Here is a 23,154-nt window from a genome sequence, read left to right as displayed (position 1 = left end):
GTTGCTTTCCATACTTGTATACTATTCAAAATGACTGGGGTATTCGTAATCTTCTTTGTCTCTTGCAGGCCAAAATAGGGCAGGTATTTCAACTCATATGGTAAAATGTCAAAGGGTTCTAGCCTTGCCCAGGAACCTAATGAGGGAGAAAATCATTGCCTAACTTGGGCAAGTTGGACTGCCCAATAATAGTAAAGTTTTAGGTTAGGTTAGTTCAGACCACCCGCCTTATATGGAAGATACAGGACCTGCAAACTAATTCTGGGTGATTCGTTATTCCAAATAAACGAGAAGAGGCTCTGCATGTTTGTGACATTAGAAGATTCTGAAACAAATAACGAAAATGTGGTAATATTGGCATTTTCATGACATTAACTCTGGCCAGAAGAGAAATAGGAAGGAAGTCCGTTCTTTTCAAGTCATTGGTAACCTTTTCAATAACTGGAATGTAGTTCAATTTATACACATCATGTACATTACAGGGTTTGAAAAATCCTAAGTACTTAATATTCGTCAAGGACCATTTCCATTTGAGTTCGTCTTGTAAAGGTTTGGGGTTGAAGATAGATATAGGCATAATCTCTGTCTTGGATCAACTGACTTTATAACCAGATAGTTTACCAAACTCTTCAAGCAATGCCAGGAGGACTGGAATTGAATTATAATTCCTTTAATTTGGTAATGTTATCTAATCATGGCGGCAAGGGGTTCTATGACCAAAACATTCCTGCAGTCAGCATGCCAATTGCACACTCCCTCAAAACTTGAGGCATCTGTGGCATTGTGTTGTGTGACAAAACTGCACATTTTAGAGTGGCCTTTTATTGTCCCCAGCACAAGTTGCACCTGTGTAATGATCATGCTGTTTAATCAGCTTCTTGATATGCCACACCTGTCAGGTGGATGGATTATCTTGGCAAATGAGAAATTGCTCACTAAAAGGGATGTAAAGACATTTGTGCACAAAATTTGAGAGAAATAAGCTTTTTGTGCATATGGAACATTTCAGGGATCTTTTATTTCAGCTCATGATACATGCGACCAACACTTACCGTGTTGCCTTTATATTTTTTGTTGAGGAATGATATATTTATGGATTTAAGGTATTGTTTTCTCTCTATACAACCCGCCTGCCACCCACCCGGGTTATGAGTTACCACCCGCTGCCCTTAAATCTACAATATTTCATGACCCTAAACCTGCGGGTTATGAGTGAACCCGCGCATCACTAATAGACGTCGCCTGCTTCCTATCCACTTTCATCACGACACACACACACACACACACACACACACACACACACGTCAGCAAAATCAGTGTTAATCATCAATAAAACACTCAGTAGTTTTGTTACAACATTCACTTAAAAGTGCATTTTATTCCCTTCAAAAACATTGTCTTTCATTAAAAAACTGAAATAGAATTCCTTTCGTAGCGCATCACTCCTAAGCAGATAATTATTACCTTTGGCAAAAACACCTAAACCGAAACAGGCAAAGCTTTATACAAAACAACACTCAAATAAGCAACCCCTCCATTATATAAAAAACTTACTTAAAGAGGCAATTATATATCTAATCATCGTGGCGGTACACTGGTGAAGTGTTTCCCAACCCTGGTCCTCCAGTAGCCCCAACAGTATAACATTTAGTTGTAACCCTGGACAAACCCACCTGATTCAGCTCATTGAGGGCTTGATGAATGACCAGTTGAATCAGGTGTGCTTGTCCAGGGTTACAATGAAAATGTGTACTGTTGGGGGAACTCGAGGACCAGGGTTGGGAAACACTGCACGAGTGCTTGCTCAAAGATACCTCTGTACATTAACTTTCGGCACCTCACAGACCTGAAGTCAGTTGCTACAGGTAGTGACATTGGGGATAAAACCATGTAGCTATGCATCTCGTTAAAACTCTACTGACACTCGCATATCAACAGGCGATCAGTGACAAAGTCTAGAGGAAAAATATAAGATGAACAGGGAGTGTTTTTAAAAATAAATTAAAAGCCCTATTTTATATCCTTTAAAAAATATATCCTTTATAACTTTATGGCCATTATCAGCAAGTGGGCTATGCCCAGTGCAACCTGCGTATAAAAGACAATAGTCCCATGATGCATCCTGCTACCAAACAATCTAACCAATCACTGCCATGCAACATGATAATCAAGCCATTTCATATGCATGCTTGTGTTACGTTACAAGGCTTGAAGTTCTATAGATTGTCTATCTGGCCCTGTCCTAACCCAGGCGTTGGCAGGAGTGTAGCCTAAAGCATGCAGGGACAACAAGGAGCAATATGTCAGTTAATAATATAAAGGAGTTGCGCTTGAAAATCAATGAGGAGGTAATGAACAGTGTGAACTGGCTTGTACATCTCATTCCTTACTAATATCTGATAGAATCCTCCAACCAAAGACTGCAGGATATGACATTGTGAGGTCAGAAGGTCAAACAGAGGAAGGCATTATGAGGGTTTGTGCGTTGATGTCCGGACAAGGGGCCCATCTTAATAGTCTAAAACGGGGGTCCTCGTCTCCCATCTCCTTTCATCCTGACTAATTAAAAAACAATGGACAGGTGAAGGCGATATGGTGAATGCCTAATGGGAATTTGCTTTCCCTTGTCCATTTTGCAGATGCAGATGTAGTAAAGATGAAGGAGTCAAGGGAAGGAAGCCAGGTAAGACTCCTGAGATGCACCCTACAATAGATGCCTGAGAGACCTAGCCTTTTGTAATAATATTATGTAATTTATATTAGAGTTTAGCCTGTTAGTTATTGAAGCTAGACCCCACAGACTGGACCAGGCCTAGAAAGCTCAATAGAGTGTGTTATTAGGGGCTTGGTGACACAGGACACAGATAGAATACCATGGCGCTATGGTGATGTCAATAGTCTGTCTCCAGATTCTGTATCAATCACAGATAATTCCAAGGTATTAGAATATGGGAACATAGAAATAGAATGTATAGAACAGTTTGAGGGTAGCCTCAATTTATACATGAAATGATGTGGCACTATAACCTGGAAGTACGACTGTATGGATACAATGTTGTGGATATGACAAACAAACCAATTACAAAAGACAAAGGAGGCTTCAAGTTACTGAACCTTCAAAAATACCCTTCAAAGTATCTCTGTGCTGGCTAACTACTGGTCATCTGCAACTAATATGTACATCCTATGCATTTCTATGGGCACTGGGGAGTGTCTAGGGGCAAAGGAGTGTCTCGTATTGATGACCTAACTTCAGAAGGAGTTGAGTGATGATTGGTGAAAATATGCGAGTGCTGGAGAGAAGAGGCGGCGGTGCGTTTCTGATATGTGGCTCCCTTGTGCTGTACTGAGAGTGATCGAACAATGGAGACAGAAAGAGAGGTGGCTGATGGGAGATGGAGTTCACACGTTCTGGACATTCATGGAGTCCTGGGGCCAGTTGTAGGTGTCCTGGATGAAGGAGTCGTAGTCGGGGCTGTAGACGTGGGAGAGCACAAATGCCTCCTTGTCCTTGGGCTCCGGGTACAGGGAGGCGATGTTGTGTCTGTAAGCATAGTCCACCACCTGAGTGATTGGTCGAGAGAAAGGGCATTGAGTTAGAGCGCTGATGCAGTGTCTTTCTCTGCAGTAACATGGGTGTGGATGTGGGAATGTAATGTTGGTATTGATGATGGTTTGTGGGGAGGTGTCGGTCTCCAACCTTGACAGCGATCTTAAAGGACACCTCTCTGATGCTGTTGAGGGGAGGGTAGAGTCTCCCTTCGGCTAGGTGCTCCTCTGTTACCATGTCAGCTATCGCCTGAGCGAGAGACAGAGAGAGAGACAGAGAGAAACAGGAAATGTAACAAATAAGTGAATAAATGAGGGGGGAAGGATTTGCGCAAGAGAAGTGAAGCGAGAAAGAGGGTTATGGGTGACAGAAAGAGAAGAGAATGGAAAATAGAAAGTGCGATGTGACATTAAAATAAAATAACTTCTCAAAAATGTGTGTGTGTGTGACTGTGTGTGTGTGGATTTCTCTTGATCAAGTCTCTTCCCCTTTACCTCTGCAGTTAGGGAACTTTTTTTTGTCTTTCGTTGAAATGTTTTACGAAAGTCTGTCTTTTGCTGAAAATGTGATAATAAAAGACAAACAGTTACCTCAGCTGTGGTGAGGAAGATGTCGTCAGAGATTTGGCGCACCCCGCATGCGATGACCCCCAGCGCCACGCCAGGGAACACGTAGGCGTTGTTCCCCTGGCCGGGGATGAAGGAGCGCCCATCAGCCAGGGTCACTTTACTAAAGGGGCTGCCACTCGCAAAGATGCCCCGCCCCTGGGATAGGGAGAGAGAGAGCATGAGAGAGAGAGAGAGAGAGAGAGAGAGAGAGAGAGAGAGAGAGAGAGAGAGAGAGAGAGAGAGAGAGAGAGAGAGAGAATGAGAGAAAGAGCATGAGAGAGCATGAGAGAAAGAGAGAGAATGAGAGAGAGAGAGAAAGCATGAGAGAGAGAGAGAGCATGAGAGAGAGAGAGAGAGCATGAGAGAGAGAGAGAGAGAGCAAATGAGAGAGAGAGCATGAGAGAGAATGAGAGAATGAGAGAGAGAACGAGAGAGAGCATGAGAGAGAGAGAGCATGAGAGAGAGAGAGAGAGAGAACATGAGTGAGAGAGAGCATGAGAGAGAGAGAGAGAGAGCATGAGAGAGAGAGAGAGCATGAGAGAGAGAGAGAGCGAGAGAGCATGAGAGAGAGAGAGAGCGAGAGAGCATGAGAGAGAGAGAGAGAGCATGAGAGAGAATGAGAGCATGAGAGAGAGAGAGAGAGCATGAGAGAGAGAGAGAGCAAGAGAGAGAGAGAGCATGAGAGAGAGAGAGAGAGCATGAGAGAGAGAGAGAGCATGAGAGAGAGAGAGAGAGCATGAGAGAGAGAGAGCATGAGAGAAAGAGAGAGCATGAGAGAGAGAGAGAGCATGAGAGAGAGAGCATGAGAGAGAGAGCATGAGAGAGAGAGAGCATGAGAGAGAGAGAGAGAGAGAGAGAGAGAGAGAGAGAGAGAGAGAGAGAGCATGAGAGAGAGAGAGAGCATGAGAGAGAGAGAGAGCATGAGAGAGCGAGAGAGCATGAGAGAGAGAGCATGAGAGAGAGAGAGCATGAGAGAGAGAGAGAGAGAGAGAGAGAGAGAGAGAGAGAGAGAGAGAGAGCATGAGAGAGAGAGAGAGCATGAGAGAGAGAGAGAGCATGAGAGAGCGAGAGAGCATGAGAGAGAGAGAGAATGAGAGAGAGAGAGAATGAGAGAGAGAGAGAGCATGAGAGAGAGAGAGCATGAGAGAGAGAGAGAGAGAGAGAGAGAGAGGAGAGAGAGAGAGAGAGAGGAGAGAGAGAGAGAGAGAGAGAGAGCATGAGAGAGAGAGAGAGCATGAGAGAGAGAGAGAGCATGAGAGAGAGAGAGAATGAGAGAGAGAGCATGAGAGAGAATGAGAGAGAGAACGAGAGAGAGCATGAGAGAGAGAGAGCATGAGAGAGAGAGAGAGAGAGAGAGCGAGAGAGAGAGAGAGAGAGAGAGAGTGAGAGAGAGCATGAGAGAGAGAGAGAGAGCATGAGAGAGAGAGAGAGCGAGAGAGCATGAGAGAGAGAGAGAGAGCATGAGAGAGAATGAGAGAATGAGAGAATGAGAGAGAGAGAGAACGAGAGAGAGCATGAGAGAGAGAGAGAGAGCATGAGAGAGAGAGAGAGCATGAGAGAGAGAAAGAGCATGAGAGAGAGAGAGCATGAGAGAGAGAGAGCATGAGAGAGAGAGAGCATGAGAGAGAGCGCATCAGAGAGAGAGAGAGAGCATCAGAGAGAGAGAGAGCATGAGAGAGAGAGAGAGAGAGAGAGAGAGAGAGAGAGAGAGAGAAAGAGCATGAGAGAGCAATAATATTTAGTAAGCGTGAATCTATATTCTCTAGGTTAGGGTCAGAGGTCAGAGAGGTGAGTGTTACAGTACCTCAGTGAGTTGGTAGCACTGCTCGGCGGTGCACTCTGCCTTGCTGGTGGGGTTGCTCAGGGCGAAGATGATGGGCCTCTCGTTGAAGGACGCCATGTCCTTGATGATGTTTTCAGTAAATGCCCCTCCGATGGCCGCCACACCTGCACACAGGAAAAGAGTACTGAGTGTGAGAATAAAACATACATAAGATGCTGATGCTCTGCAATGTTGATTATCTGTCCGTTTCAATTCAGCTTCTGAGCTTAGTGGCATTATGAAGAACATGTTGTGTAATACTATGCATGCCACTCTCTCTGTGCTAAGAGTTGAGGCGAGACTGACTGCATCACTTCTTCTTTAACAAAAAAATAAAACCAGGTAAGCCAGTTGAGAACAAGTTCTCATTTACAACTGCGACCTGGCCAAGATAAAGCAAAGCAGTGCGATAAAAACAACAACACAGAGTTACATATGGGATAAACAAAACATACAGTCAATAACACAATAGAAAATCTATATACAGTGTGTGCAAATGTAGTAAGTTATGGAGGTAAGGCAATAAATAGGCCATAGTGCAAAATAATTACAATTATAATTTAGTATTAACACTGGAGTGATAGATGTGTTGGAAATCTCTAATTGTTTGCATAGTCAACTTACACAAAGCTCTGACACACACACTTACCCCACCAGACATGCCACCAGGGGTCTTTTTACAGTCTCCAAATCCAGAACAAATTCAAGAAAGTGTCCAGTATTATATAGAGCCATTATCGCATGGAACTCCGTTCCATCTCATATTGCTCAAATGCTAATAGCATCCTAATAAAATACCAAATACCAAAAAAGTAAGGTCAAGAGAAACCAGGGACGTGTTCTGTGGGCATGAAATGGGGGTAAATGTTGACACAACGGTGGCACTCAAAATGTTTTCTCATTTCGGGCCTAGTACATAACCCAGGTGAGCCCTAGTTACACAGGTGAGCCCAACTAAGCCAGTAGGTCAGGGTTCTTCAATTCCGGTCCTGGAGGGCCGAAACACCTCTGTTTTTCATCCTCTCCTTCTAATCAGGGGCTAATTCAGACCTGGGACACCAGGTGAGTGCAATTAACTACCAGGTAGAAATAAAAAATAGAAGTGTTTCGGCCCTCCAGGACCGGAATTGAAGAACCCTGCAGTAGGTGATCATGGGGACTGACCGATGATGGCAGTGGGCTTGATGGTGTGCACCACCTCCTCCAGGGTCTTGATGTGGGCGTGGTCATGGGCAAACTCCTCCTTCTCATGGTTCAGGTTTCCTCTGCCCTGTGGGTCGCATAATGATGACATCAGTAAGTCTAACATACAACTGGATCCAGTTCAGGAGGGAGCAACGTTCTGAATGTTGCCGATACAAAATGACTGACATTCCCTATTCTACATGACAGCGCAGCATGACTGTTCTACATATGATATTTCTATCTGAAGCTCTAGGATGTTGCATCCTACATGTCTAGATGGACAGCTCAGGAGAAGGCTTATCAGATCAGTGTTTTGAAGCTATTCAAGTGTATTAGGAGCAATGTTCCCACTAAGCTGCGCGCGTGTCTGCAGCTCCCCCGGGACTGAAATATCAGCCCGCACAGAGAAGCATGAGACTGAACTTCACTCAACGTTCTAGAGTTTTCCCCCTTAGTTAACACTGTCAATGTTTTCCTTTACTGTGGGAATTGTGATCGAATCAATGCAATATTAGCCACTTTCAATGCAACATACCGAAACAAAACTAACTATGCAAGACTTAGTATGCAACACTAACTATGCAAGAGATTTTGTTGTAGGTAGAACGCATCAGAGTATGATTCCATTGACACGCACGATTCAGGCCGTACTCTACACTAACCGGTGCGGCATAACCAATCATAGCTGCAGTAGGCCTATATGCAAATAGACCATTGCCATATATGGATCTGTGCCATTCACTTTGAACTGGACTGTTTACAGCTGTGGTCGTGAGTAGATGCACTTGTTTTGAGATCAAAGCGAGAGCTACATGTAGCGACGTGTGTTCAACCTTCCCAAGTTCTCTCACGTCACCCCGCTCCTCCGCACACTACACTGGCTTCCAGTTGAAGCTCGCATCTGCTACAAGACCATGGTGCTTGCCTACGGAGCTGTGAGGGGAACGGCACCTCCGTACCTTCAGGCTCTGATCAGTCCCTACACCCAAACGAGGGCATTGCGTTCATCCACCTCTGGCCTGCTGGCTCCCCTACCTCTGCTGAAGCACAGTTCCTGCTCAGCCCAGTCAAAACTGTTCGCTGCTCTGGCACCCCAATGGTGGAACAAGCTCCCTCATGACGCCAGGACAGCGGAGTCACTCACCACCTTCCGGAGACATTTGAAACCCCACCTATTTTGTAAAGTGGTTTCTTGCATCAAACAACACAACAACATTTTCAGTCACCTCCTTGTCTGAAGGACAAGTGGATAAACAGGTTAATGTCAAGCCCTGCATGTTATTTTTTTCAAAAGTCTCATGGAATGTAGGCGTATATTGAACACCACACATTGGCTGCTACTGTAGGCTGAATGATAGAACAGCATGTTAAAATGTTATGGGATGTATTTTCTCCATTGTTTTTGACGGTAGGCCACACTGGTAACCCTACATTATGATCAAATAGCCACAGAAGCCAACTTGACCACTGTCTGAAACTGTAACTTCAAGTGGATACAGCCTCAGTGTTCACAGTAAACGCGCGCTGGAAGTTGCACCGAATTTTCACAATGTTCAAGTTTGCGCTCAGCAGACCTGAAATTTGCTCAGTGCCAAATGTATTTTGAGGGAACATTGATTAGGAGGTTAGCTATGATATTAGGGTATTGCCGTTACCTTGACGATGAGGCCCCTGGAGTCGACCATCCAGATCTTCTTTGCAGCGTCCGTGGCGGACACGCCCTCCTTCGCCATGGCCATGATCAGCAGGTGGGCGATGCCCAGTGCAGCCTGGTTAAAAAAGACACATCGTCCCATGATGCATCCTGCTGCCAAGCAATCTAACCAATCACTGCCATGCAACATGATGATTATCAATCCATTTCATATGCATGCTTGTGTTACCTTACAAGGCTTGATTCAAGAGAGTGAGGTCTCCAAACGTTAATAAGTTTTGGACAAAGAGTTTATAATTAACACAGATCAGCACGTTTGTCCTCCTACCTCCCCTGCTCCCTGGAACACAAAGGTGTGGTCTGACAGTTTGTTCTTGATGATCTTCAAAGCAGCCAAGACCCCAGCTACTGCTACCGAGGCTGTGCCTGGGAGAGGGAGAGAGTGAGTTAGAGAGGGTGATAAACACGAGGGATGGGTTGGAAAGTTGTGCTCGGAATGGTTTTCCACATCTATCTTTCAACAAAACAAAAAATGATATAATGTGTCATCAGGATGTCATCCGTGAACCACACAGCCTACAAATCCCAATAACTGTCCATGGTAGGTTTGCAAAAAACAAAACAAATAAAGTTGTATTTATTTATTATTTTGGGTTAAAAAACACTCCAGGCCACTCTTATTGAATAGAGAAAGTATGTAGAAATTATAATGGACCTATACGTTTTCAAATAAATGCCCTCTATCTGGGCCGCAAATTGCTTTTGACAAACAAATCGGTCCGGGAAAGATTCTGTGTGGCCCTCCGCTGAATTTTGAAAATCTCGATATGGGAGTGGGAGTAGATTTTGGATAGGGTCTGAGAGATTACCTTGGATGTCATCATTGAAGGTGCAGTAGTGGTTGCGGTACTTGTTGAGGAGGCGGAAGGCGTTGGCGTTGGCAAAATCCTCAAACTGGATCAGACAGTTCATCCCGTACCTGCAGCGTAGAGCAGTGAACAGTCGGTCAGATAGTCAAATTACACAGCCCCACCCACCCACACACACACACACACTACCCACTTGTCAGTAACTGCCTGCATGAACTCATCGATGAGATCATCATACTCCTTTCCTCTGACCCTCTTGTGCTTTAGACCGATATACAGGGGGTCTTCCAGGAGCGCCTGATCAAAGATTAAACATCATCAACTTCACACTCTACGACAAGGAGCAGGGTTTGGGTTAAGGCTAGGTTTAAAATCCGATTTTATGACTTTGTGGCTGTGCAAGCTAGCGACCACTCTGCAGAGCTGCCTTTAGTATATGAGTAATCTCAATAAATGTCAACCTGCCGACGAGGACCTCTAGGGAAATAAGGGAAGTAACTAAGTGATAGTGGAGCCCTGAATTGCAAATGACTTCTAGCCCCTCCTCCCTAAGCACTTCTGTAGATCTGAAGGCACCTATCCAACCCCATCAGATTTACAGGTCTATGAGTATGACGGGGGAGCTAGAGGTCGATTTGGAATTGAACAATACTGTTATTCAATCATGGTGAATCCCAAAATGATTGGATTCTTACCATAACCCTACATAGATCCCACGGTCATAGAACTAACAGTAATACATTTAGTTCACTAGGTAAGATACTGCCTTTTCTATATGGCTGGGTCAAATGAGAAGTACCGTGATATTAGCCTACGAAGGCCCATCAGGCCTGGGTGTTTCCTCATGGAGTGTCCCAGTTGAAGTACCTGGTTGTCGGTGCCCACGTCCAGCAGCACTGGCAGACACTGTTGGGGTGGCACTCCTCCGCAGGCCGTGTACAGGGCCAGTTTGCCCACGGGGATGCCCATGCCGTAACTACCCAGGTCCCCCAGACCCAGGATACGCTCTCCGTCCGTCACCACGATGGCCTGTGGAATACACACACAAGGTTTGGTTCACATGGTGAAACTTCTAGTCTCCAGCTAAGAGCCTTATGCTGTTTACGACCTCCTGTCCACATCCTGTACAATGGAGTAAAGTAAAGTAAAGCGTGTGTGTTTGTGGTACTCCTCACCTTGATGTTCTCCTCAGGCCAGGAGTTGAGCATGGTGGCGATGTGGCCTTTATCATGGATGGTGATGAAGAGACCTCTGTGGGATACATGCTAACACTTCAGAACCACTGAGACACTATTATCACACAACAATTCCCTGTCTCTGTGTGTGTGTGTGTGTGTGTGTGTGTGTGTGTGTGTGTGTGTGTGTGTGTGTGTGTGTGTGTGTGTGTGTGTGTGTGTGTGTGTGTGTGTGTGTGTGTGTGTGTGTGTGTGTGTGTCATGCCTACCGTGGTCTCCTGAAGGCCAGTCCGTACTGTTGGCAGGCCAGCCCTACAGTAGGCGTATAGACGATGGGCATGAACTCCTCTACATCAGACGTCAGCAGGCGGTAAAACAACTTCTCATTCCTGTCCTGCAAAGTCATCAGCAAAATGTACCTGAGAGAGAGAGAGAGATAGAGATGGTGAGAGAGAGATGTAAGAGAGAGAAATAAATAGAGAGAGCGAGAGAGAGAGAGAGAGAGAGAGAGAGAGAGAGAGAGAAATAAATAGATAGAGAGACAGAGACAGAGAGAGAGAGAGAGCAACAGGAGATGTAGGATGAGGTGAAACAGAGAGCTGGAAGTGATAGTGATGATAATGATAGTGATGATAGTGCTAGTGATGATAGTAATAGTGATTATAGTGATAGTGATGATAGTGCTAGTGCTAGTGATGATAGTAATAGTGATTATAGTGATAGTGATGATAGTGCTAGTGATGATAGTGATAGTGATGATAATGATTTGTGATAATGAGGGGGGAGGAAAGCTAATGTATTTCTGTCTGTATGTGTATTTTTAGCCATCTTGTATATGTTTGTTTGTATATGTAAGTGTATTATTTGTTTCTGTGTGTGTGTGTGTATTTGTGCTCACTTGTCGAGGGGGGTGCGGCCCTCATAGCTTCTCATGATGCGGAGCACCTGGATGTCCTGGGAGAGGAAGACGGGGGGCAGCAGGCCGTGGATGCCCAGCTGCAGGCGCTCCTGCAGGGTGAAGGCCATGCCCTACAGGGGGGATGGAGGACCACACATCCAACATTCGGATCAATCGCTCCAATATTGTAGCATTGATCTAGCTAGCATTGGTCTAGCTAGCATTGGTCTAGCTAGCTGTTGTTCACAAAAACACCCAGCTATCAGGTCTTTACAATTATTGTATTTGATCGAGAAGCTTTGGTGCTTTAGCTGTGTTGTGGTTCTGATCATGTTTAGCATTCATTTATTAGGCCTCTTGCATGAAGGAAAATGAATATGGTTGCTCAGTGGGCTGATTGGGTCGTGACTGAGGTCTGGTTGTGGTTAGTGCCACTCTACTTTGTCATGTCAGTATTCTGGAGGGGTGTGTTTGAGCGTTTGGGGGAGGGGAGGTCATCTATTTATTCTGTCCAATAGGATAGGAGCCTGAATTCCCTCCCCTGCGAACTCCCTTCTAATCTCTGCTTTCCTCTTTCTCACACACACGCCCTACCTCTTCTTTCTTCAATGGAAAGAATTCTTCTGAAAGCCAGAGAGGCACGTCATGGAAATAAATCACATTTTAAAAACTTATCAGGAACTTGCTACAGTAAATATACCACTATTGTACTGCCACTATGTAAAGTTGTGATAGTGTAATGTGACACTTGCACCTGTGGTTTAGTTTCCATTAATAATAAATGCCTATTAATGTGTCAATCAAAGTGACACTCTCTCCTACTATGAGATGTTAACCTTCAAATGGAACCTAATCCACTTCCTCATTTTAGTGTGATTACAAGTGGAGAATTTGAACTGGATTTGAGAGTGCATTGTTTAAGGAAGCTAAGAACTGTTTGATGGTGTGACCCTTCAAACGGCAAATCATTCAACACATTGAAAGGTGAATGGGGTATAAACACACAAAAAATACAAGATGGAAATACATTATTCGTACACTTATACAGTGCATTTGGAAAGTATTCAGATCCATTGACTTTTTCCAACCTTATTCTAAAATTGACAAAGCTAATGACGAAGCAAAAACAGGTTTTTAGAAATTTGGGCAAATAAAAAACCCTGGAAATATTACATTTACGTAAGTATTCAGACCCTTTACTCAGTACTTTGTTGAAGCACCTTTGGCAGCGATTACAGCCTCGAGTCTTCTTGGGTATGACGCTACAATCTTGGCACACCTGTATTTGGGGAGTTTCTCCCATTCTTCTCTGCAGATCCTCTCAAGCTCTGTCAGGTTGGATGGGGAACGTCACTGCACAGCTATTTTCAGGTCTCTCCAGAGATGTTCGATCGGGTTCAAGTCCGGGCTCTGGCTGGGCCACTCAAGGACTTTCAGAGACTTGTCCCGAAGCCACTCCTGCGTTGACTTGGCTGTGTGCTTAGGGTCGTTGTCCTGTTGGAAGGTGAACCATCGCCCCAGTCTGAGGTCCTGAGCGCTCTGGAGACAGTTTTCATCAAGGATCTCTCTGTACTTTGCTCCGTTCATCTTTCCCTCAATCCTGACTAGTCTCCCAGTCCCTGCCACTGAAAAACATCCCCACAGCATGATGCAGCCACCACCATACTTCACCGTAGGGATGGTGCCAGGTTTCCTCCAGACGTGACGCTTGGCATTCAGGCCAAAGAGTTCAATCTTGGTTTCATCAGACCAGAGAATCTTGTTTCTCATGGTCTGAGAGTCCTTTAGGTGCCTTTTGGCAAACCCCAAGCAGGCTGTCATGTGCCTTTTACTGAGGAGTGGCTTCCGTCTGGCCACTCTACCATAAAGGCCTGATTGGTGGAGTGCTGCAGAGATGGTTGTCCTTCTGGAAGGTTCTCCCATCTCCACAGAAGAACTCTGGAGCTCTGTCAGAGTGACCATCGGGTTCTTGGTCACCTCCCTGACCAAGGCCCTTCTCCCCCAATTGCTCAGTTTGGCCGGTTAGCCAGCTCTAGGAAGAGTCTTGGTGGCTTCAAACTTCTTCCATTTAAGAATAATGGAGGCCACTGTGCCTCGACACAATCCTGTCTCGGAGCTCTACGGACAATTCCTTCGACCGCATGGCTTGGTTTTTGCTCTGACATGCACTGTCAACTGTGGGACCTTTTATATATAGGTGTGTGCCTTTCTAAATGATGTCCAATCAATTGAATTTACCACAGGTGGACTCCAATCAAGTTGTAGAAACATCTCAAGGATGATCAATGGAAACAGGATGCAACCGAGCTCAATTTCGAGTCTCATAGCAAAGGGTCTGAATACTTATGTAAATAAGGTATTTCTGTTTTCGCTTTGTCATTATGGGGTATTGTGTGTAGATTGTTGAAGAAAACATTTTATTTAATCAATTTAAGAATAAGGCTGTAACTTAACAAAATGTGGAAAAAGTCAAGGGGTCTGAATACTTTCCGAATGCACTGTATATCATTCTGACACACACACACACACACACACACACACACACACACACACAGATTAATCGAGTTAAAGTAAACCTGTCAGATAGAGTAGCAGTTAGAGGCCCTAAAGTAAACCCCTTAAGGAAGCAGCTGACTAGCGACCGCAATTACACCTTCAGTCTACATTGACCTCCATAGAGAGAGAGAGAGCGAGTGTGAAAGAGAGAGAGAAAGAGTGTGAGAGAGTGTGAGAGAGAGAGTGAGAGCGAGAGACAGGTATGTACATAGTCAATGGTAGGCTTCGAGGGGACTCCCATGGTAGGTACACCTATAGCTCATCTCTTGGCAGTAGTACTGTAGACTACTTTATCACTGACTTGAACCCAGAGTCTCTCGCGTTCACAGTCAGCCCACTGACACCCCTATCAGACCACAGCAAAATCACAGTCTACTTGAACAGAGCAATACTCAATCATGAGGCATCAAAGCCAAAGGAACTGAATAATATTAAGAAATGCTATAGATGGAAGGAAAGTAGTGTCGAAACCTACCAAAAAACAATTAGGCAACAACAAATTCAATCCATTCTAGAATTGGCAAGAAATTGGCAAAACAATTTTTTGCAAAAAACACACACATTTCTTTCCACAGGGCCGTGGGGTGAGATAGGGATGCAGTTTAAGCCCCACCCTCTTCAACATATATATCAACAAATTGGCGAGGGCACTAGAACAGTCTGCAGCACCCGGCCTCACCCTACTACAATCTGAAGTCAAATGTCTACTGTTTGCTGATGATCTGGTGCTTCTGTCACCATCCAAGGAGGGCCTACAGCAGCACCTAGATCTTCTGCACAGATTCTGTCAGACCTGGGCCCTGACAGTAAATCTCAGTAAGACAAAAATAATGGTGTTCCAAAAAAGGTCCAGTTGCCAGGACCACAAATACCAATTCCATCTAGACACCGTCGCCCTAGAGCACACAAAAAACTATACATACCTCGGCCTAAACATCAGCGCCACAGGTAACTTCCACAAAGCTGTGAACGATCTGAGAGACAAGGCAAGAAGGGCCTTCTATCCCATTAAAAATAACATAAAATTTGACATACCAATTAGGATCTGGCAGAAAATACTTGAATCAGTTATAGAACCCATTGCCCTTTATGGTTGTGAGGTCTGGGGTCCGCTCACCAACCAAGAATTCACAAAATGGGACAAACACCAAATTGAGACTCTGCATGCAGAATTCTGCAAAAATATCCTCTGTGTACAACGAAAAACACCTAATAATGCATGCAGAGCAGAATTAGGCCAATACCCGCTAATTATCAAAATCCAGAAAAGAGACGTTAAATTCTATAACCACTTAAAAGGAAGCGATTCCCAAACCTTCCATAACAAAGCCATCACCTACAGAGAGATGAACATGGGGAAGAGTCCCCTAAGTAAGAGAGGCTATAGAGAGGCTATAGAGAGGCTATAGAGAGGCTATAGAGAGGCTAACGAGGCTATAGAGAGGCTATAGAGAGGCTAACGAGGCTATAGAGGCTATAGAGAGGCTATAGAGGCTATAGAGGCTATAGAGAGGCTATAGAGGTTATAGAGAGGTTATAGAGAGGCTATAGAGAGGCTATAGAGAGGCTATAGAGGCTATAGAGAGGCTAAAGAGGCTATAGAGAGGCTATAGAGAGGCTATAGAGGCTATAGAGAGGCTATAGAGAGGCTATAGAGGCTATAGAGAGGCTATAGAGGTTATAGAGAGGTTATAGAGAGGCTATAGAGAGGCTATAGAGAAGCTATAGAGAGGCTATAGAGAGGCTATAGAGAGGCTATAGAGTGGCTATAGAGTATAGAGAGTCTATAGAGGCTATAGAGAGGCTATAGAGGCTATAGAGAGGCTATAGAGAGTCTATAGAGAGGCTATAGAGAGGCTATAGAGAGGCTATAGAGGCTATAGAGAGGCTATAGAGGCTATAGAGGCTATAGAGAGGCTATAGAAGCTATAGAGAACCCAGGGCCCATTTGAACTTACATCTGCAAGGGCAAACATGATCAGAATCAGAACCATACTTGCATTTCACTCTTCAACCTTTATGTCAGGGGTCGGAACCAGGCACACAACTTATATTATTCACATTCCAGCGTGGTCCATTATTAATATTTTCCATATGGTCGGGTGTAACATACTGTATTGGTACAGCAGCACATTGTAAGCATTAATCAGGTTTTCTATCTACAAATCCATGATGGCACCAACCCCACGACTTCTCAACAGCATGTTTATTTTGTGGTCCTCTATAGCTCAGCTGGTAGAGCACGGCGCTTGTAACGCCAAGGTAGTGGGTTCGATCCCCGGGACCACCCATACACAAAAATGTATGCACGCATGACTGTAAGTCGCTTTGGATAAAAGCGTCTGCTAAATGGCATATTATTATTATTATTTAATGGTCCGGAACAGGGTTAACATACACACATACTGAATGCGGTTACATGCACACAATAATGCGATTATTGTGGATAGTCAGATTAATATAATAGTTTGATTAAAACGTTTACATGCTTTGTAAGAAGAACGATTTCCCTAATAATCCTGTATACATGGACACATCTGAAATCAGGCTACCTGATGGCACTCTGAAAATGTAGAAAATCGCAGATCAAAATAAACGTTCTACCACAGAGAACATGTTATTTTTGGGAAGCATATTTGATTCTGAGTTCGGACAAAGTTTCAATGTGAAAACTACTTCCAAGACGCATACATTCATTCCAAACACACTTCACTTGCGCTAAAGAGGGAGGCTTGTGCTGCTGGTGCTGCCACATGCGCAGATCAAACACACCCCTGGAACTCTGATGAAGGCGTTTACATGTTCTAATAATTCTAAAGATTTCTCAGAAAACCAGGCGTCCTGAATGAGAGCAGTGGCTTTTCATCTGATGGCACTGCACTGTCTGTGGTGGTCTAGGGGCAGGGATCATCAACTAGATTCAGCCGCAGGCCGATTATTTATTCAGCGATGGTCAGGAGGCCGGAACATAATTACAAATAATTTGTAGACCGCAAATTGAAGCCCAAACAGATATAATATTTGACTAAAACATAATAATTTCAAACCTTGCTTACATCTGTATACAATCACATACACTGAGTGTATAAAACATTAAGAACACCTTCCTAATATTGAGTTAAAGCCTCAATTTGTCTGGGAATGGACTCTACAAGGTGTCGAAAGCGTTCCACAGGGATGCTGGCCCATGTTGACTCCAATGCTTTCCACAGTTGTGTCAAGATGGCTGGATGTCCTTTGGATGGTGGACCATTCTTGATACAAACGGGAAACTGTTGAGTGTGAAAAACCCAGCAGCATTGCAGTTCTTGACACAAACCGGTGCGCCTGGCACCTACTACCATACCCCATTTAAAGGCACTTAAATATTTCGTCTTGCCCATTCACCCACTGAATGGCACACATACACAATCAATGTCTCAATTGTCTCAAGGCTTAAAAATCATTCTTTAACCTGTCTCCTCCTCTTCATCTACACTGATTGAAATGACATCAATAGCTTTCACCTGGATTCACCTGGTCAGTCTATGTCATGGAAAGAGCATGTGTCCTTATAGTGGAACTGACAGCATTTTAGCAACATGAAATCTTTTAAAAATCTGATCATATACACCCTCAGGAAGATTATGACATCTTTTGTTTTTAAATTTTCTAACAAGCGAGCACTTAGATATGGCCATTTTCACAAATTCATAGAATGTTTGGGAATTACGTATATGTAGTAAGGCATTTGTCAAAATTCTATAGCAACACAGAGTGGGAGGGCGGCCGTGCGTTTGGACAATTAATAAACACTGCAGCAAATAAAACATTAAAACGTCTGTCTTGTCCAGAACCGGAGCCTGCACAGACCGGTGCGCCATAGCCAATCAGAGCTACAGTAGGCCTATATGCAAATAAGCCAATTGCCACACCGGCCTGCCATCATTCACTTTGAACTGGACTGTGTGTTACAGGCAGTAGCAACAGTGCGAATTTAGATAATTAGAACGCATTCGCCAAAAAATACACCTGAATGGGTTTCTGCAAATATGTAAATACCACGGGAGTCCTCTTACATTTGGGAACGTCACAGTCCTATTGATGAAACAACCATGAAAAGGTAGGCTCTCACTCCCTCAGTTGCCTATGTACATGAACAACAACAAGATCAACAACTAGCTAATGCTAGCCAGAACGAGATGAGCTAAAATCTAACGAGGGAACATTAGATAAACCCTCTCCAACTTTTTCAGCTAGTTGGCCGTCAAAATTACACTGATAAACGATGGGGAATAGTAGCCTGCTCGTCCTTCTGCAGGTTGTCTACCAAAGCATGCTTGTCCCAACCCACGTTTTGACAAGGGAATGGGAACTTGCCTGCCCGCCCATTTGATCGATGCCAAATACATTTGATTGACAACTAAGAGATATGCTAACTGTGGATAAGTCATTCAGCATAGCTAGCTAGCTAGCAAAGCGATTCACATTTCTTACTAGTTAACCAAATGACACCTGCATCTCTAGCTGTCACCACTGAAAAACGATATGAGGTCACTCACTCACTCCTCCAATGACATGACATCCTCCTAGTAGCTAGCTAGCTAACGTTAGACTCAGTGTTTTTAGCTTGCTAAATAAATAATGAATGCCGCATTTCTGTATGGTGCACTCAAAACGTCTTGTAGTTGAGTAGCCAGCCTAGGTTACTGCTCAAATGTTGCTGTAATAGGCCTACATGTTTCTCCTTTGCATGGTGTTTTGTTGCAGGTTTAGTTTTTTGGTTATTCATTGTCAAGCTTTAAAAACCGAAGCCAGACTGCAACATTTTAGTAGCCTTGCTAGGACTGTGGCATTTCTGTACACTTTCCCTCCGTTGCATGTGCATGTTGTAAATGGTACACACGAAAGCAGCACAATTGAAGTTGAATTCCCCGATGCGAGCACATCAGGCTGTAATTTCATGAAGTAGAGGACTCAACTGTTGACTCATTTATACTCACTTGTGTGTCCGCATGTGAATCCTTTATCTTATAACTTTTTGACAAGCAAGATTACATTTTCTGTAGGCTACAGTAATGACCTGTTGGAACCGAAACTTGGCATGGACATTTAGCCTACAACATGTTTAAACTTTTGGTCTGGTAGAAGATTTGGTCAATGCCATTAGTGATGATATGATATAGCTCGTGTGTGGGTGGGTCTGGGAGGAGAGTTGTGTGTGTGGCAATGCACTGCCGTTTGGCGTGCAGCACGTTGGCAGTGCTTGCTCTGACTTGTAGTGCAGCGGACCGTATGGTAGCGGGCCAAAATGAATTGACAACCCAAATCATTGCGCGGGTCGGATAGAAATGTGTCACGCCTTGTGTTTGATACGTGCGCTAGCCGATTACCCATGTTATGACTGACTTGTGATCATTGCCCTTGCTAGTTTGATTGTATTGACATTCCCAGCCTTAGTTACAGTTGGCCGTTTTTGTTTAAAATATTGAGTCGTTGAAACTGAAACAGCGCATCCCGAATTGGTGGAGGTTGCAAATAATGTACCAGGCGAACTTTGATTTACAACCAGACAGCAATATTTTTGGACTACCAAGAGATATATTGGTGAATTATATTAATAATGCATTGAACTGCATCCATCTAGAATGCATTCAGAAAGTACTCAGACTTTTTCCACATTTTGTTACTTAACAGCCTTATTCAAAAAGTATTATTTTTTAAACCAATTCTCAATCTATACACAATACCCCATAATGACAAAGAAAAAACAGGTTTTTAGAATTTTTGCAAATGTATTAAAAATAAAAAACAGAAACACCTTATTTACATAAGTATTCAGACCCTTTGCTATGAGACTCGAAATTGAGCTCAGGTGCATCCATTGATCATCCTTGAGATGTTTCTACAACTGGATTGGAGTCCACCTGTGGTCATTTCAATTGATTGGACATGATTTGGAAAGGCACACACCTGTCTATTTAAAGGTCCCACAGTTGACCGTGCATGTCATAGCAAAAACCAAGCCATGAGGTCGAAGGAATGGTCCGTAGGGCACAGATCTGGGGAAGGGTACCCAAAAATGTCTGCAGCATTTAAGGTCCCCAAGAACATAGTGGCCTCCATCATTCTTAAATGGATGAAGTTTGGAACCACCAAGACTCTTCCTAGAGCTGGCCGACCGGCCAAACTGAGCAATCGGGGGAGAAGGGCCTTGGTCAGGGAGGTGACCAAGAACCCGATGGTCACTCTGACAGAGCTCCAGAGTTCCTCTGTGGAGATGGGAGAACCTTCCAGAAGGACAACCATCTCTGCAGCACTCCACCAATCCGGCCCTTAGGGTAGAGTGGCCAGACAGAAGCCACTCCTCAGTAAAAGGCACATGACAGCCCGCTTGGAGTTTGCCAAAAGGCACCTAAAGGACTCTCAGACCATGAGAAACAGGATTCTCTGGTCTGATGAAACCAAGATTGAACTCTTTGGCCTGAATGCCAAGCGTCACATCTGGAGGAAACCTGGCACCATCCCTAAGGTGAAGCATGGTGGTGGCAGCATCACGCTGTGGGTATGTTTTTCAGTGGCAGGGACTGGGAGACTAGTCAGGATCGAAGGAAAGATGAACGGAGCAAAGTACAGAGAGATCCTTGATGAAAACCTGCTCCAGAGCACTCAGGACCTCAGACTGGGGTGAAGGTTCACCTTCCAACAGGACAACGACCCTAAGCACACAGCCAAGACAACGCAGTAGTGGCTTCGGGACAAGTCTCTGTATGTCCTTGAGTGGCCCAGCCAGAGCCCGGACTTGAACCCGATTGAACATCTCTGGAGAGACCTTAAAATAGCTGTGCAGCGACGCTCCCCATCCAACCTGACAGAGATTGAGAGGATCTGCAGAGAAGAATGGGAGAAACTCCCCAAATATAGGTGTGCCTAGGGTTATTTATTTTTAATAAATAAAAACCTGTTTTTGCTTTGTCATTATGGGGTATTGTGTGTGTATATTGATGAGGGGAAAAAACAATTGAATTAATTTTAGAATAAGGCTGTAACGTAACAAAATGAGGAAAAAGTCAAGGGGTCTGAATACTTTCTGAATGCACTGAATTTTGCCAACAATCCCTTACTGTATGTCATGGATTTTTTTGTGAAATAAAACCTATTTTTAAAACCTATTATAAAGTTGGTTTTGTAACATAAAACTGGACATTTTATATTTTTTACTGATATTACTGTCTGTTTCATATCTGCAAAGTAGTTCAAACGCTGTCAGTTCCACTTTAATGTTTTGTACACTCAGTGTATATCTCTCTATTATGTGTGAGAATACTTTGGAACAGATTTCCAAAATTAAAATCCCTTGGAGCTGATTTTCTGGTGTTTTTACAGTCTCTTATGTCCAACAATTTAATACAAATAAAATATATATTTTACATTTTTTCCTCAGAAAATCAGGGGCTGCCAGTTGGGGGACCTTGATCTAGGGCTTTACCTTGTTCAGGTGTGGGTTTCTGGTGATGTCATAACCGCGCTTCTTGGTGTTGACGCTGCCCTTGCAGCTCGAGCCCGAGTGACACCCTCTGACGGCCTCGAGGCAAGTCGCACAGGCTATGGTGACAGGGTGACCTGGTGCACCCATGAGGACCCTCATAGCGCCCGCTGTGGTGCTTCTGCACAGCGACACACTCCTTCCCGGTAGGGAGTTCATATTTCCTGTGAAGAGAGAGGTTGGGAGAGGGGCTGTGAGACTGAAATAAGTGCCGGTACTCATTTTGGGTGCCGGTACAGTTTATATTTAGGTGCAGGAGCTCCACAATACTTTTGAGCTAATATGCTATAAGAGGAACAGGAGAAGAAGCAGTAGAAATGTTGAGGTGCCGGTACTCAGCACCGGTGAGCTGCTGCCCAAGTCAAGCACTGCAATGGTTACACATCGGTTGACCATTGGTGATGACTTGTCCTAAATCACAAGACAGACGACCTAGAATTCCATGCATGCAACATGCACAGCCTATTCAAGTTCAGCAAGGTTGCCCTCCACATATAGTTAACGACGTTAGGCCTTGAATATACACATTTATGGCTAGGTTGAGGCTAAATATTTAATTAAACACTCGCAGTAGGTAAACAACAGGTGCCACAATGATCCTGGCAGTGTACATTCAGTGTTTATCAGTATCCATCCTAATGGGCAGTTTTATGTTCCATGTCGGCCTAGTTGGGCAATGTAACGTTATAGCTGAGCTCCAAATATAGACAGCAGCACACTGCACACACAAATTAATTTATTTACAAAACAAACTGCGTAGCTCGCTACCTGAACACGGTTTGACGCTGCCCTTGAGTTCGTATCTGCAAAAAGCTCAATCTTAGGGTTGGGGTAGCAGACGACCGTCGCTCTCCGTCACTGACGTTTTTATCAGTGGATGTTGAGAAAGATCTAAACAGTCGATACAAGCTTCTTTGACGTTGACGCTTTCACCAGACGGTAGGCGTTCACGTTCCTGTAGTAGAACCACCCATTTTGTCACGGCCGACCAATCGGATAATGCGAAATGTTGTTCGTGTGAGTTCGCAGACAAACAAAATATTTTAGACTCGCCCTTCCACCCGCCACTCTACGCTCCTCCCCTCCTGTTTCTGTGTACTGTATTTACCATTTACATAGTTGTAGCCCTTCCTTTTCAAATAGAGTACTAGCGTAGGAGTGTATTTGATAATGTCCACATAACTGAATTAAATAGATACTCTTTATCCCCCGTATTCACTGACTGGGGGTGTTATTGTCTATTTAGGAAGCTACAGAGGAAAACACACTACATATTGCCGTCATAATTATGGTCATACAGACGGTTGCAGTG

At 44.2% G+C, this 23,154-nt stretch overlaps 1 protein-coding gene across 2 annotated transcripts; it reads right to left on the bottom strand.

The window, feature by feature from the left end:
* Positions 1-1,591: 1,591 nt before the first annotated feature.
* On the bottom strand, positions 1,592-22,823 carry LOC311144025 (NADP-dependent malic enzyme-like). 2 transcript variants are annotated; one of them, XM_084179953.1, is made up of 15 exons: positions 22,611-22,823; positions 21,786-22,006; positions 11,762-11,892; positions 11,133-11,282; positions 10,864-10,939; positions 10,556-10,717; positions 9,882-9,985; positions 9,689-9,798; positions 9,148-9,245; positions 8,821-8,934; positions 7,145-7,250; positions 5,963-6,105; positions 4,141-4,314; positions 3,701-3,799; positions 1,592-3,564 (listed from the first exon to the last, which is right to left on the bottom strand). In XM_084179953.1, exons 2-15 carry the CDS (start codon positions 21,999-22,001, stop codon positions 3,403-3,405), a joined length of 1,845 nt encoding a protein of 614 aa, XP_084036079.1. In that variant the 5' UTR covers positions 22,002-22,006; positions 22,611-22,823; the 3' UTR covers positions 1,592-3,402. The 2 variants fall into 2 exon arrangements, with proteins under 2 accessions (XP_084036079.1, XP_084036078.1); XM_084179952.1 differs by lacking the exon at positions 22,611-22,823 and having other exon boundaries at positions 21,786-22,597.
* Positions 22,824-23,154: the final 331 nt, after the last annotated feature.

The sequence above is a fragment of the Coregonus lavaretus genome, assembly GCF_964263955.1.
Source record: "Coregonus lavaretus genome assembly, chromosome: 16".
Lineage (NCBI taxonomy): Eukaryota > Metazoa > Chordata > Actinopteri > Salmoniformes > Salmonidae > Coregonus > Coregonus lavaretus.
This window is presented reverse-complemented; position numbering and strand designations above follow the sequence as displayed.

Excerpts from the sequence above, each read along its gene's own strand:
- LOC311144025 (XM_084179952.1), bottom strand. The coding sequence starts at position 22,064 with ATGAGTACCGGCACTTATTTCAGTCTCACAGCCCCTCTCCCAACCTCT. Across the intron at positions 3,800-4,140 it reads TCTTCCTCACCACAGCTGAG|GCGATAGCTGACATGGTAAC; the intron begins GTAACTGTTTGT and ends TCTCTCGCTCAG. Across the intron at positions 3,565-3,700 it reads CCTTTAAGATCGCTGTCAAG|GTGGTGGACTATGCTTACAG; the intron begins GTTGGAGACCGA and ends CCAATCACTCAG.